Below are 17535 nucleotides of genomic sequence, written 5' to 3'. Positions count from 1 at the left end.
TTTGGATATTCATCCTACATAATATAGTGTATCAGCGGATATCAAGCATGACGCCATACAGACAGACTACAAAGTCCATTACATCTATAAACGATGATTTAATGAATAATATTATAATACCTACAATATTATAATCCACACCTAGCACAATAATGTGTATTATAAATTATATAACACTATATTATAAAGGTATATATTGGCTAATGGCTATTACCTATAATAACTGTGTACCTACAATCTTTTTTCTGATATTAAATATAATTAATTAATTAACTAATTAAACTAACAAAAAGTTGTATTATGTGGTGTTATAATATAATATGCTCAAAAATGTAATCTTAATTTTTTTTAAATAAAATATGACATAATATTTTGTTATTAGCAAGTTTTAAATAAGGCAGCAAGCGGGACAAAAAGGTCTGGCGAGCCGCCAGTTGGCCATCACTGATTGAAGACAATATCTTCTCTAATCTCTAATACCTACTTTAACCGTCTAAAATAAACAGGACTGAGCCGCCATGCGTTTTCCCGTTTTTAGGCGCTGGTTATAATATGAGAAAAACGAAAAACACAGTGGGAAGTGACTTAACATTTTTAATTACCCTGTAATAAATGAAAAGTAAATAATGTTATAATAACTTGTATATAATTTTCGTACGAACTTCAAATTAAATAGATAATAATACTTTAGTAGTATACTATACCTTAAATCGGCTTCCGCCCGTCAAGTTTAAATAAATAAATAATGTTATCCATATCTAAACAATTATTGTAATTTGAAAATTTGAAATGAATTTATTGTTTACTAACCTAGACATGAGGCTTTTGCTAATTAGAAATTTATTATAAAATAAATGGTAATTTTTACTCAGCTATTTAAGTTATAAATTCATTATGAAAATTATTGATGCCACTTTTATTGTTATACACTTATACCCTTACATTACGTTTGTGTTCAGTTAACATTTTCCTATTTTATTAGATAAGTATATTTAAATGCAAACCATCAACAGGTTTGTGATGGCTAAAATATGACACTGACGTATTATATGGCAATACGAATAAATAGGGGTACTATTATAATATTACTATACCAAATTAACACCTTTTAATAAAAAGTTTTTAAAAATGTTTCGTTTGTACTTTGGGAGACCCTGAATAAGCCGAACTAGTTCCTGAAAATATCCCCCTTGTCTAATGAGCACACATGTATCATGTATGTACCCAATACGGAAATAGACCCTTGCCCTTCTGGTAATGATTTCACGGTCATTATATTTATATATATTATTTTGTCAAGACGAAGAAGATAATATAGACAATAAGTCATTTTAAACAAAAAGTATTGATCACGATAAGAATTTTGTCAAAAAAGTAAAAACTGTACTTTAAACACAATTATTATTTATTTTACGAATAAAGATCTTCTTCTAAAAACATATTTTCGAATACAATTGTTATACTAATATCATTAAAATATCACATTAAAGTCGTATTATTATATCACTTAAAATTGATAAATTAAAAGAATAATGATTCCATTACCTACATGGCTATATGTTATTAAATTATTATAATATGGAATTATATTGGTTATAATAATCTGTTGTACGAATGTACGACCTTATAATACGTAGGTATAAGTATAGTTATACTTTAAGCATATAATTGCGTATTTAACGTACCTAATTATTGTCTAAATATATATAATATATTTTAATATTTGTTTATTAGTGTATCTGTAATTTATTAGAATACCGGAAAATAAAATCTAAAACTCTAAATACCCAATCTATAAATTGTATTATTATAGTTGTTATATTAAACATAGAATGACAAATGTATTCATTTTTCAATATTTCTAAAAACATATTATTACCTTTAACATTTAAAACTTGAATAATAGTTACAAACAGACTTACGATATATTTATTATACACCTCTATAATTGCATTACATATTATTATATAATACATATTATATTCTGTATATGACTGTTACACGGCAGACATGTAGACGAGGTATACCAGCTATACTAGGTAGCACTCGGTTAGTCTCAGACAGGTCCCGAATTTTTAAAATATTGTAGTGTATTGATATAAGTTAATAGTTATATAATATAGCATAAGTTATTATATTACCTGCTACATTAGTGGGTATGTAAAATGTTAATATGCTATTCTTAAGACAATTCAAAATACTTAAAATAAAATAACACTTTATATTTTTGAATTTCTTAATTAGATTACGTCTTACACTTAAATACATTTTAATGTTGCACATTTTGTAATGCACCCAATTTTACTTTATACGTCCAACGTTTGCAGACTGCAGTAATAATATAGTATAATATTATACTAACCTACATATTGCCATATTGTAGATATTCTACATTTCTAAAAGTTTATTTGAATTGATTTTATTGAATTATATTGTTGACCAAAATTGTTGTTTAGAATGTTTAAATCATTAGATTAAATAACTTAGTGCAATATTTATTGATGGAATAACACATTTACCATTTACTAAGTATAGAGCCATCACTTGTGTAATAATTTTTCATCAAGCGCATCGCGTGGAATATAATATTAATTATTAATGCATTATTGGCAATTTGGCACGATATTATGAAATTTTTTTCGTGTTTCATCTTATAAGTTGACACTTTATCCATGCATAAATGAATCTATAGATGGATTTTTCATTTCATAAAATATTTGCATATTTCATTATAAAAAAAACTAAAGAATACATGTATACATAATATTCATCAATTGTTGTTGGTAAGTGGTGACCACTAACATCTAATCGAAAAAATGATAAGTAACTAATGCGGTCATCATCCAAAATCTTTAAAAAAAAATTCCCGGCTAAATTTGGGAACCACTCCTGGCACGGTTATGTAATCATGGAAATAATTTCGCGATCTATCATGAAAACACCGGGGCGCAATGCACGTCATTTATCATTTATCTGTAACGTGTATCCCGGATCGGTCGCGCGGCCCCTGAAAGCAGGTACTTATAGACTATCCGCCAGAAACCAGAACGGCGGCAGATACTCCAACTCTAGATGGCCGGGTTTTGGGGGGGGGGGGGCTATGTTCTACAGAAATAATAATAATCCCACGTTGTTGCTGTTATTGTGCTTATAACATTAAAATAAAATATTATTAACATTTTAGTCGTCGTCGTACGAGCGTTGGTTGTACGAGAGAAACACACCAAACCCGAACCGAGCTAACGGCGGCCGTGCAATAGCCGACCAACCGGCGGCGGTAGCGAGCGACAGCCGACGAGCGTGGTGGCGTCGTCTTTCCCCTATATTGCGGCGCACAAAGGACCCCGCGCGCGTTGTCTGCCCACCGACGCCGCCGCCGATAACCGTCACTCCCACCAAACACGGCGGCGGCGGAGGTCATTTGATACGGTGTGTGTGTGTTTTGTCCCCTTCACCTCGCCGCCGTCGTTCGCGTTCCAACAGCACACCGTCGTCACTGCCGCGACCGCACCGCCACCACCGCCCCACCACCACCGGATTTTGGGGCCCCGACTCGGCCGCGCGTTCGTGTCGGTTGCCGCCGCCGCCGCCGCCGCCGTCGTTTGCCCACCAGTGTTCCCGTCGTATCGAGCCGCTTATACCGCGGCGCAGCACAGATACACCGCATACACCTCACACACACGCGGCCGCGATAATAAACGTTCTTTTATAATAATAGTATACATGTTATGATAATATTAATTTATCGTTACGAAATACGAAAATCGTAAAATAATTTAACATTTCATTACAATATATACAATTTATTATATAATTATATTGTATTCTCGCCCGACTGTATTTTTCGTTCCGTCTCTTGAATTCCCCGCCACTAGTCGAATACTCGACTCGCGTCCGTCAGCACGCATTCAGACGGTCTGTTTAATACTCATTTTTCCGCACGAAACCTGCCTCCGTACTGCGGTAACAACGACGAATAAAATATTATGTGAACTTGGTGCGCAAGTCCGCAACAGAGAAGTACAAGAAGACAGACCAGGAGGAACCGTCGACTACCGATTTCAAACGGCCGTCGTCGTTATACACACCAGCAACAGCCGCAGTCTCAGTCGTCCTACGAACGTTTTGTCGACGTACCGTTTCGCAGACGATAATATACTTACCTAACATGGACACTGCTACGTTTTTCGTTGAGGGCACTGCCAATCAGTTCGAGCACGTACTCTCGCTGTACCCGCAAGCGTTGCGCATCAAAGCCGAGGCCAAGACGAAAAAGCCCGAGGACCTCATCAAGCTGGACAATTGGTGAGTGCCCTCCCAGGTTACAATTTATCGGGGTTAAAATTTTATGTATTTAATTGTATTTATATTGTGTTAAATGTATTACGTGTATTATACGTTTATAACTGTATAATAATAATATTATTTATAATGTGGTTTTACACGCGCATGCGTACGGGGTATAATATTATTTTGATTTTTGACGTGCAGTGGCGGTCTCTCGGCGGTCGTTTCGCAACGCGCGCATTTGACGCGCTCTGTATAACGTGCGGCGGCGGTCGGTTAGGTTGGCAAGGCGGTCGGTCGGTCGGTCGGTCGCCCCGCCGCCGCCGCCGCGTACGGCGTACCCAATCGAGGCCGTGATGACGTTAACGATTTCTTTGTGGAGAAAACGCGCACCGTTGCGCGTTATGTGCGTACTTCGTACGACGCACAGAACGTATAAAACATAATAATAGTAATAATAATAATGCAATACAGATGTGTAAGCGTTCGACGATTCGATTATTGCACAGTAATACCCAAATAACGATCTATGGTTCTCGTAAACATTTTTGTTGTACACCTCGACAATCGATGCCATTCATCATCCCCACGGACGGTTGTGTCTCGTCGCTGGTCCGGGTCGTGTTTTGTGACTCGGCGCGGTGTGTAATATTCGTATAAAAAAAAAACCTAAGATATGATAATGACTCTGTACAGGACGCTCGCCGTGTCGACGGTCGACAACATGTTTTCGTCTGCACACACGATTCGCGCACACTATTTATACATACCTTGGCGGTGTTATATAATGATATAATATAATTTCTGTTCGAATCGATATTTGTAATCGTACCGAATACGTCTACTCTGGGCGAATGTACGTACAGACAGTTTAAATCACTGAACAGCCAAATTTGTAAAAATAAATAAAATGATAATCCGTTGTTTAAACTCTAACTACACCGCGATACCATGTAATGCAGACAACTGCAGCTAATTTTAACCGATGCAACAAACCCCAACGAGATTATTTATATTTATTTAACTCGCATTCCTGATTTTTTTTTTAATCCCATCAAATGTGGATTACACATTTTCGTTTTTTGAATACTGTGACTAGATAATTACTAAATACTAATATAATATTATTATCAATGGATGGTGATAAGAAATAAATGTATTTGTACTGTCACTGATAATCAGTCAATATACTCAATATAGTCAATTAACCAAATTCATTCATTGTTTTTGAGATAAGAAACATTTCATTTCAATAACAATAAACGAATAAATTGTGGTTCTTATGAAATTTATTCACAAAATATTGTAAAATCAAGTATGATATAATAATAATATTGGGTATACCTATTGGCTATTGGTAATATGTACTATGTACTAAGTATGTAATAAGTACTGTGTTATACCAGAAACCGGACGATATGTAGAAAAAAGAAACAATATTAAATATTATATATATACATGTAAATACAAAACATATAATTTTGTTATAGTTTTAAATTGTAATTAATGTTTTAGAACAAACATTAGATAACAATTGGTGTTATATAATTAATTTATAGATACAGTATAGCCTAAATATTTAAATCTTCAGGCATTGAGGAATATCTAATTATTGAATTATAGTTAATACTATTTTTTCATAAAAAAATTATCATCAGTTAGTTCATTTTGTATAGATTAGTTTGTAAAATTTAAACAGTAGTTTGTCTTACAAATTCTCTATTTAACTTTTATATTGTTCTTTTGTAGGTATCAGAATGAATTACCAGGAAAAATCAAGTCAAGGGGAAAAGATGCACATTTAAATCATGAAGAAATTTGCCAAATAATGAAATGGAAACAAACAGTAAACTTGAATTTTTTTTTGTAAAATATTGATTGAATAATTACTTAAAATAATTTTCTATTGCAGAGAGGAAAAACATTCCCTCAATTGAATTACTTAATTAAAGTGAACACACCGCGTGCTGTTATGGCTGAGACAAAGAAAGCTTTCAAAAAATTACCCAATTTAGGACTTGCACTTACGGCATTAAGTAATTTGAAAGGTGTTGGAACCACAATGGCCTCAGGTATACATAAATACTTTTAAATATTTAGTTTTTTGAATGCAATTATAGTTTGATTTTAATATTCAATATTATTATTTTTTTTTTTAGCTTTGTTAGCAGCAGCTGCACCTGACAAAGCTCCTTTTATGGCTGACGAATGTCTTAAAGCAATTCCAGCTATTGAAGGAATTGATTATACTGCTAAAGAATATTTGAACTTTGTAGCCCATATTCAGCAAACAGTGGAAAGACTTAATGGTGAATGTAAGTATAAATCTTACCTATAAATTTAAATAGTTTATATTTCTTAAAGTACCTTTGTTAAATTGTTATATCATTATTTTGTTACAGGTAGTGAAAATACATGGAATCCACATTCAGTAGAATTAGCATTGTGGACACATTATGTGGCAAATGAATTCAAACCGGAACTTTTAAGTAGTGTTCCAGAACCAATTAAGAAGCCAATAATTAGTGAACAAACAAATACCGAAGCTCATATTAATGGCAGTGTTAATCAAACAGAGGTTTTTATTATTTTGTTATTTCAGTACTCATTTATATTTGTTTACTCAATATATTTATATTTTATTACAGTTGGATGAACCAACATCTGATGAAAGCAATCCTGAGCCATTACCACCGTCCAATGGTCACCAATTAACAATTGAAGACGATTCTCGTGACAAGTCTGAAGATGATATCACCAATGACTCTATAACGACATCAGAATCAGCTCAAACACCACTTGCTGAAGCTTTAACAGAGGACTCATCTAGTCTGCCTGCCCCCGATGAACCCCCTGTAAAAAAATTCAAAACTGAAGGTCAGACAGTGGCTGCAGAAGCCAATGGAAACTAAATTGGTTAAATGGTTTTAATTAAGCCTAATGGACCACCATAAGTTTATAATTTTAGTGACAAGTTAATATTGGAGAAAATGTTGTTTGAAACAAAATAAATTGATAAAAAAAAACTCCATATTTATCAGACTTAATGATGTAATTATAACTTACAGTTATACAATTTGATTTACACATAAAATATTTCACCATTTTTAAGTGGACAACAATTTAATTTATTTTAACTCGTACATAAAAACTCGTAAATATATTTTTTTTATACTTAGATTTTATACAACAAAATAAATTAAGTCTGTAATATTCTAATTTGTTTTATTCAACTTAGTAATTTCATGATTGAAATATTTGACTGTAAATACAATTAATTATAATTATAAATGTTTAAGATTTACGGGATAGAGGGATGTCTGAATATTATGAAATAATAATAAAAGTGCACCTTAGGAAGTAATTTTTTTCTAAGAATTGTCATAATTCATTGAAAATTTTGATTTATATTGGGGGGTCAAGGGAGACTTGCATTCAAGAACATAAAAACCATTATAAGTATATACATATATTTATAATGGACATATTATTATGTATATAAATATGTAGTATTAATGTATCGGATCTGCACCATTTTTATTGAAATAAATTAACAACAATGTTAATTTATGTACTTAAATAAGAAAACTGCCTTTTAGCAATTTTTTATGTTTTATTTACTTCTATATTTTTTTTTAATGGTACAAACAATTATTTACATTCCGTTAAATTGAAACTATATATATTTTTTTTTTACTGTAGACTTGGGCAAAATCACTAATGATAATAATTGTATCTGTATGATTTTTTTTTAGTAACATGTAACATTTTTACTTTTAATGTAAAATCTTATAGTTTTTGGTATTTTTTTGTTTTAAAAAACGGTACATTATTAATATATTAAATATTATTTATAACGCAGCATGATTATTTTGTGTGTATGTATGCATATATATGCATATATTCCAGTAAGTTTGTCTTAACATAAATAAACTATGTAATACATAAACATAATTTGCCTTTATGATTGGTAATTTCAATATTACCTTTGATGTGTTAACCTAATTGAAGTTGAATTGATTGGTTTATTATAACTTAATACAGCTGATCTACAAAATACTTTGTTAATTTTTTATATAACACTAATTAATATCAAAAACTATGTTCTACGGTAAGTTGGTATTGAGTATTGCCTCATAAATTAATAACAATAAAATATGATATAAATATATACTATTATAATAATTAATAAATACATTGTTATCGGAATAAACTAATTTTTTCTAACATAATATGAATAATAGTAAAATAAATTGCTATAATATAGCAATATAAATATAAATATAATATAATAAAATATATTTAGTAATATAGGCTCACTCTGTTTAGAAATGGTATTTTTTGTGCAATGATTTATCATTGAATACCAATTTAACAAATTCATTTCCGCAGTGACCTACTCACTTGACACCTACTGTATAGCAAAGTAGTTACCTACCTCCCCAATTTTTTTTTTACTTTTTCAGTTCTGCATTTTAGTTTATTATTTAGTATTTACTATATAGCTATATTATACAAATGCAATATGAATGATTTTAAAATTTTGGTAATTATCTGGAAATGATTGATAGTCATCATGATGTAGAGGTGGTATAAAGTGTTACAACTTATAATTATTGTCCCACTCTATAAGAAGATATCGACATATCGTATACACTGTTTCGCTCTATTATAACATGATGGATTACTGGAAATTGTAGCTACAATTATTGTAAAAATATAATATTATTATTAAGAATTTAAGTACCTACTATTATAACATAATATGTTAACTAATACAAATATGCGATGCCAATGCAAATGCAACTTTTATACGCCTTATTTACTTAATACTTTTGGACTACTCCTATAGATAATAAAGACTTTATAAAGTCTTATTATTATCTATGACTACACCGTAAATAGTCTGAAGAAATTGTCTATGATTTGGCAAAGTGGGAATTCAGTATTTACCATTACCCCTGTCTGATTTTAAAAGCGGCTCAATGCCTCGGTTGTTGGCAAAAAACATGACCATTTTTATAATTTTTAGGAAATTTGATATTGTGTAGGACATAGGTAGGTACTAATCAGTAATCACTTAGGGGCAGTGGCGTACACATGATTTCTGAAAGGGTGGAATCAAGAAGAGAAAACGACAGCTAAATGGGAGGGGAAAATTGGAAAATCCCCCATCCTCTCAAAACTTTTTACTTGGGTAGTAAAATATTTAACAATACGGAACAATGAACATAACATGAATAGATTATCCACTCCAAAGCCATTGGGAAGGGATCTGACTCCCACGCCCCCCCCTCTTGTATACGCCACTGCTTAGTGCTTAGTGGTGTCATTTGGAATAAAATCATGGGATAGCAAGCCTCTTGAATAATATTTTCTAATTAAATTGCATGTGGTCTAATGAAGGACGGGAGTATTCGCCAGTCGGGTTGGATCGATAAATCTTTGACAATTGTTTGATAGGTATTAAGACGTTAAGTTACGTGTTCAATATAGGTACGTAATTATATCCGCCTTCATTATTATTATTATCGTCTCTTAAACAATTGTTATGATATTACAATATATTTTTAAAAAAAAAGTGTCAACTAAAGGGTACGTTCGAAAATGGTTAGTTAGAGTAGAGTTTACTTTACATTATAAAAATATGTATCTTCCCCAAAACAGGTTACTCCGTTCATAGGCGCAACTAGACCAATATTTTTAGGGGTGCACAAATTATAAAGATTTCCAGATTTCCTGTATAATTTCTGTATGATATTAACAATAATTTCAAATTTGTGAAACAATAACAAAAAATACTAAATCATGACTACTATATAATATTTCGACCACAGTTCAGACCACGGCTTTAGATAGATCAATCAATAATACCATTACAATAATTTTTATTCAGTTGTGTAGGTACTTTTTAACTCTGACTGATTTGAACTAGAATTGGAATAGCTTTAAACAAGAAGACTTAGATCGTTAAGCCTTAGTGGAGAGCTATACCTACTTGGTATTAATTTTTTGTATCGTGTGTTGGCCACAAACAAACATACACTAACAAGACAACAAGTCATTCATATTTATTATTTTAATAAATAATAGATATGCTGGCTCAATAGTATGCTGCTTAATTATTAATGTTCTTATTAATGTTATTACCGTTTTAATTTTGTTCAAAATACGTTTATAAAATAATATAATACATCAGTTTTTACTTTCGTTAATAATATTTAAATTTTTCCAATTACTGTTATAATTTTTATTTTCTAAAAGTTTTCCTATATTCTTTTTAACTTTTTAACTTTCTTTTGTAAAGTATAAGTTCTTTTTTTCAACATAAAACAATTACACTTTTTAGATTCATAGACGCACACACATTAACAATGAATGCAATTATTGACGAAGGATTATATCTCTCAGGCCACATAATATATTATATATATTATTATTGAAGACTGAAATATTTTTATGCACCGCCTACAATGTTTAATCACCCGTCAAGCTTTATAGAAAAGTTATTTAGTCCAAGTGACGATAAGGAATTATTTTGATATAAGTCTTAGTCGGCGCATAAGTAAGCTAAACTATAGATGCCTAAATCAAGTAAGATGATTTTATGTATTAAATATTTTGTAAAATGTATTTATTTAATATTTTTCGTCCTCTCACCATTTCATCTCCACACCAAACACATCACCCACTATCGCCGGCCGGCGTCACACACACAAAATAAACACTTATTTGTTCTAGGACCGTAAAAAAATATTTATGAATGAGTTTCATGATATTTAAGATTTAAAACAGGTTAAAGAGGTCCAATAGGAATAGTGAGTGGTAGGAGACTTAGAAATAGGACTTTGGTAATCTCTAAATAATAATAAATACATTATAATGTGTATAATACAAATTTAAAATATGATAAATATGATAATAATAGTAATATAGAGTAATCATAGAGGCGCAACTAGGGTTAAAATTCTGGGGGGCCAGCAAAACTATTTATTAAAAATAACCTATAGGAGGCTTATATCTAAATCAATAAAGGATATTTTTTTTGGGGGGGGGGGGGGCTAAATCTTAGTCAGGGGGCTAAGCCCCGCCTAGCCCCCTCTCCCTAGTGGCGATAATGGTAGTTATAGTTATATTAGGACAGTGTTGAATTTTAAATAAGAATCGGAGAAAAAGAGGGATATCATCCTAATAATTTAATACTACTGTATTTTTACTCCTTTTGGACTTATAATGCAATGTGACAACTGACAAATATAAATCCCTCGGCACCAGCAGCTTAGCTCGCCTTTCCAGAGGAAACACATTAAAAATCAACGCTATAGTTAGCCGAAAATGTGCGAATGCCGTGTTGCGACAAAATTAAATATTTGAAATTAAAACCTTTTCAACGTTAAATTCGATATTTGTTTATTTATATTAAAAATATGTTTTATCGATGTATAAATAACAAAAAATGTTATACAACTGCAGTAGTGCAGTTTTCGCTATGTAAAATACAATATTATTGTAGTCGACCGGCGTTCGCGTGTTCTCGCTTGCGATGTGGATTAGGCCTACGGGGTACACCACAATAAAAAAAACGCGCTACGGGTAATACTACCTCATGCTTTTAAACAACATGGACGATAATATGATAATATAATGTCATTTAACAAGCATATAGGTGGTGTGGAAACTTACTCGATGCTGCAGTCATCCTATAGGTATAGGTACATCGAGTTTTATTATGAGATAAAGGCGCATAAAGGCGCATAAAGGCATAAAGGTAAAAAAAACGCGCCACGTGTAATACTACCTCATGCTTTTAAACAACATGGACGATAATATGATAATATAATGTCATTTAACAAGCATATAGGTGGTGTGGAAACTTACGCGATGCTGCAGTCATCCTATAGGTATAGGTACATCGAGTTTTATTATGAGATAAAGGCGCATAAAGGCATAAAGGTAAAAAAACGCGCTACGGGTAATACTACCTCATGCTTTTAAACAACATGGACGATATGATATACCTAATGTCATTTAACAAGCATATAGGTGGTGTGGAAACTTACGCGATGCTGCAGTCATCCTATAGGTAGGTACATCGAGTTTCATTATGAGATAAAGGCGCATAAAGGCATAAAGGTAAAAAAAACGCGCCACGTGTAATACCTCATGCTTTTAAACAACATGGACGATAATATGATAATATAATGTCATTTAACAAGCATATAGGCAGTGTGGAAACTTACGCGATGCTGCAGTCATCCTATAGGTATAGGTACATCGATTTTTATTATGAGATAAAGGCATAAAGGTTTTTTTTTGGTTAACCACGAGTCACGACCCACTGCCACGTATATGGGCTGCGATCAAAACTTTTGCTCCATTTTATTTAAAACTGAAATTACTCAATCCACTATACTTATTACTAAGACTGACTGTATAATCGACTTAGAAGTTATAAGTCTATCTCAATGCTGATGTAGTGAGTAGTGACGTGGCCAGTACGACGAACCACAGCATGGAGTGAATATATATAAGCTCGTGGAATAAATTGCATACAATTAATCAAAATATTTTGAAAATTTTATTGTTCAGCAGTGTAGGTATAATTATTAGTAAATAAAATTTTTAAGTTTTAAGCAACAAAATAATTTGAAATTTTTCGTGATTTTGGTGACTCGTTAAAGTTATAATTGTTGTCAACGTAAATTTTGAAAAATATCGTCAACATATTTTGAACTTTTATAAAAAATGTTTTATTTTAGAATAATTTATTATAATAACGGTTTATTGAATATATTACAATATATTATTGTATTTTAAACAATAAGTAAATTTGTTAAAAAAAAGAATAGGTAAAGTGTACACTATAATCTATATAATACGCAATACCTAGCATAATATTGATAATACTAAAAAAATAAAAAAAACACACATCATTGTAAAATTACATGCATCGCTCCGCTCAGATTCTAAAAGAAATACTTGAGTGGGAAGTCCCACAGTTGAGAGATAGTACCCTTAATTAAATTGACATAATTTTTTACATTTGTACCTAGTATTTAGTATTTTAATATTCTACCTCCAGTCAGACCCAGTGTCCCTGTCTGGTATAGGCATCTGTTCGGGTTGTCAGGAAATGTTTGAGATGCTCGAGAGTTGTTTGAGAGGGTTTGAGTTTTTAATTGAATATCAAGCAGTACATTTTGGTCGGTTCGTCGGTCTAATCATCGTTAGGTTGGAACGAAGTTTTGTTGGAGACAAATCATGGAGCTTTGGTGAGCTTTGATTTAGTCAGTTCTCAGGTAAATATGTTTTCTTATAATGTTTAAAAGTTATAAAAACGCGCTCCGAAACTGTAGGATATTTAAAGTTTAGTGGCTACACTGGTACTCAAACGAGATACTATAGATTGTAGTATCTATGTGTACGTGTGAAAGCAATAAAATATAATATAATCAAAATTCGATTCCAAATTCCAATTTCCAAGTTTCAACTTAGTACTTAATATTATCCTATATACCTAAAATTCAAAACATACGTCATTCAATAATCAATATTCGAAAAGATAAAAATGTCTACTGTATAGTAAAAAATATTAATTTCATCTCTGTAGTTTTTCATACTTAATAATTTTGTTAAGGTTTCATTGTAATACGAACAAAAAAGTTTATAATGTGCATTGTAAACGGTTTTTTTTTTTGTAAATTGAGAAATGATATTCAACGTTTTCTCGCCGTTTTAATATCAGTACATTTTGGTAGTTTAGTACAATATTTTAGTAATTAATTAATCTTTTCCGTGAACTGATAAATTTCAAATCGAAAATATGTTTCGTGAACATTTTTTTTTATTATTGATGTTCATCTACTGTGGTTTACTAACTGATCTGATTAAGAGTCAAACATTAGAGGTGGTTACTGACAACGAGCTCTTAGATTTATGCCGTTCTGAAAACCAAGTAGTTGCCTTATTTAGTATGTATTTGATTACTACCTTTTTAAAATAGATTTTCTTGTTGTAATTATTGATTTTTTGATGTATTTATACTATAGCATTAAAAGAATGTGAAAAGTGTAAAAAGTATGAAGAAACTCTCACTCAAATTAGAGAAGAACTTGTTGATTCGTTAAATGCTTGGGTTGTAAAAGTGGAAGGTAGCAATTTAGTACACATTTATAATCCTGCCAAAGAACCAACGTTGGTTATGTTTCGACATGGTGTACCATTACTAGTACCAGAGCCAGGTAGCTATAAAATATTTAAATTCAATATCTTAATATCTTAATATCTTTTTTTCATATTCCAGAGGCTGTTAACGATGAGTTTTTGATAGACATGTTATTGAACAACAGAGATCCAATTGTTAAAGAACTTAATGATAATAGTTTTGAACATCTTACCCAGGCATCAACAGGAGCCACAACAGGGGATTGGTTTATTAAATTGCAAGTATGATTAGTTAGAGGGCCGGTGCTAGATGACATTTATACATAGGCAAAATCCTAATTTTCCGCCCTTTCGTTTTGTAACCCCTTACCTACCCTATATGCTCTAGCCCATACACTTCTACTAAAGTTACTTGAACAGATTTAGTTTCGTTTATTTTGATTTTCCATCTGTTTGCCCACAAGCTGATCATAATTAAATGGTTTTGGATCATTTCACTGGCTGTGACGTGGCTTTCGTGGGAGGCGGTTATTAGCGTGTCATCAGCCTATGTGCCTAAAGATGTATAAAATGTCTTGGGTATGTCATGAGTGAAAATCGAGTAAAGGAATGGAGCGATGTCACTTCCTTGTGGGACTCCAACTCTAATAGTGTAACGGTTTGATTAGGTGTTGTTTAGGCGAACAGTAAAGAAACGATTTGACAGATAATTTCATATTTAAAACCATTTTATTTTAAAATGAAAAATGATTTTTCTTTAGAATTGGTTCTCCACATTATTTATTTGGCGCATTTGAAAAAAGTATTGTTATATGAATAGAAAAATATTTTACAAAAGCTGTTTATTGGCTCAGTTTTGAATTTTGTATCTTTAAATCAAACTATATTATAAAGTATATTGTAATCATAAACATACTACATACCAAGAAAGTGCCACCCTGTCTTGCCTCTGCCCCATGTTGGTCCTGATAAGTTAATACACTAATTAAGTCATAAAGTTTGAACCAATTTTTTTTTTTACATGTTGACTACCATGGGACTGTCCCGCATACTTAAAAATACTCGTTTATATAATTACCCTGATACTGTATGGACACCGGTGGTCCTAAGGCAGTCAATGTGTTAATGCATTGGTTATACTTATTGACTCACTCAATTTCTGTTTTATTTTTTAGTTATTCATCAGATAGTATAGAATGTCAAAGATTACAAGCTCGCTGGGAAACAGTTGGTGCTAAACTGAAAAATCGTGTTAATGTTGCTCGTGTCAACAGGTACATCGGAGGATCAACAACTGCTCGTCGATTTGCTATAAGCCAATCTCCTACATTTATTTTGTACGTAAAAAAGTTGTATTTGTTTGAGTAAAATTCACTCTTTCAAAGAATGGTATAGTTGAACTTTCATTTTATCATTAGATTGCGTCGTGGAGTCATGTATACTTATACATCAACTGATCATACTATTGAATCATTCCTCAAATTTGTTGAAGAAGATTATAAATTCACAGTTAAAGGGCAAGTGCCTCAACCAAAATCAGCATTGTAAGTGTATTAATAATATTTATTTTAATAAACATTTGAAATGCATAAAATATAATACTTATTTTCAGTGATGATTTTCTACACATGTGCTTTGATATAATCAGGGAAAACCCATTGGTGTGGAAATTAGGATTGACGGTTTTGAGTGTAATATTGCTATGTCTTGCTGCTTTGAAGACAACATCCAAGCCAAGTGAATATAAGTCAAAAAAAAAGTCTACTAAAAGTTCTAGTAAAAAAAGCAAGTAATATAAAATATATATTATTATATACACATATAATTTCATTATGTGTGAAATGCATTTTAAATGTAACTTAAATATTTTCAATAAATCTTTTATAAAATAAATAATTGTACTATTATAAATAATTTCTGTGTTATTATTTGAATTTTTTGTGTTTGAAATATAAAAATATAAAATTATTAATTGTGTTTTTTATTTTACCATATTATGTTTAATGTCTGTTTTATAATATATAATCCTTCTATTTCATTGTACAATATGTCCAGTTAGGTATCTTGTTTTTTTTTTGTTTTGTAAAGTATCATGTCTTGTAATGACAATATTTGTGTATTATTTTCAGTGGTCGGGAGTAGCACGCTAATTGAAGCGACGCTACTTTATTTGTAGCGATTGAAATATCGTCGCTACATTACGCCTTAGATAGCAAAATACTATAGCACGCTAAACGTTTCCGGTTAGCGTAGCAAAAATTATCATTATTTTGTCGCTACCTACAAATGATTGGTGATTGTTAAAATATCAATTTTGATTATATTTGTTTATTTATATTATGATAACAATGAGTATGTTAGTGAAGTTTTTGTCCTGGGTCCTGTTTAGTGACCAAATGTCAAATCAGTACAAACTACAAACACTAGTTTTCAATAAGAACATTTTTAAAAATGTAGCGAAAAAGTAGCGCGCTATATTTAAAAAAAAGTAGCCATAGCCAGCTACTTTTTTGGGGGAGTAGCTGTAGCGTTAGCGTGTTACAAAAAACTAGTAACGTCCCGACCATTGATTATTTTCTAATTAACAATTTATGATGTAGGCTATTGGCTCTGACTACTAATACATGCATGGAAACTGAAATAAAATTGAAGAATTGAAAAAAACTGTAAGCTGTGGTATTGATTAATACACTATTTGTATAAAACATAAAAACTTTTTTTCCATATTATGTTTAATAACAAAACAAAGGATATTCCCAAACTTAAAAAAGGTACAAGAGTCGAAAGTGTCCTAAATAAATGTATCAATTAAAAGAAATGTTTGAAGTAAATAAGTAATATACTATATTTTATCACCTTCATTTTAAATTAATACATAATTGTGGGGCATCAAACTGAAACCTCATATACTAGGCTTTCATTAATTTAATAATATTAAGTCATCAATTAATATTATAATTAATAAAATAATAGTGTCTTACACATCATAATAATTATTTGTAGTATATCCAAAACAAAAAAATTCTGTGCTTCTAATTTCCTTGTGAAGTACTTTAATTTATAGGATTAAACAAGATTCATATT

General features: G+C 31.2%; 2 protein-coding genes across 2 annotated transcripts; both read left to right on the top strand.

Annotated features, from left to right (window-relative positions):
* The first annotated feature begins 3523 nt into the window (after positions 1-3523).
* Positions 3524-8144, top strand: LOC132943160 (uncharacterized). The gene is made up of 6 exons (XM_061012006.1): positions 3524-4305; positions 6037-6133; positions 6200-6359; positions 6447-6602; positions 6690-6865; positions 6936-8144. The coding sequence occupies exons 1-6, from the start codon at positions 4169-4171 to the stop codon at positions 7197-7199; spliced, it is 990 nt and encodes a 329-aa protein (XP_060867989.1). The 5' UTR covers positions 3524-4168; the 3' UTR covers positions 7200-8144.
* Positions 8145-13738: 5594 nt separating this feature from the next.
* LOC132942813 (thioredoxin domain-containing protein) lies at positions 13739-16423 on the top strand. The gene is made up of 6 exons (XM_061011463.1): positions 13739-14258; positions 14337-14528; positions 14591-14729; positions 15627-15788; positions 15870-15995; positions 16064-16423. The coding sequence occupies exons 1-6, from the start codon at positions 14111-14113 to the stop codon at positions 16242-16244; spliced, it is 948 nt and encodes a 315-aa protein (XP_060867446.1). The 5' UTR covers positions 13739-14110; the 3' UTR covers positions 16245-16423.
* The last annotated feature ends 1112 nt before the right edge of the window (positions 16424-17535 follow it).

The sequence above is a fragment of the Metopolophium dirhodum genome, chromosome 4 (assembly GCF_019925205.1).
Source record: "Metopolophium dirhodum isolate CAU chromosome 4, ASM1992520v1, whole genome shotgun sequence".
NCBI classification, from domain to species: domain Eukaryota; kingdom Metazoa; phylum Arthropoda; class Insecta; order Hemiptera; family Aphididae; genus Metopolophium; species Metopolophium dirhodum.
This window is presented reverse-complemented; position numbering and strand designations above follow the sequence as displayed.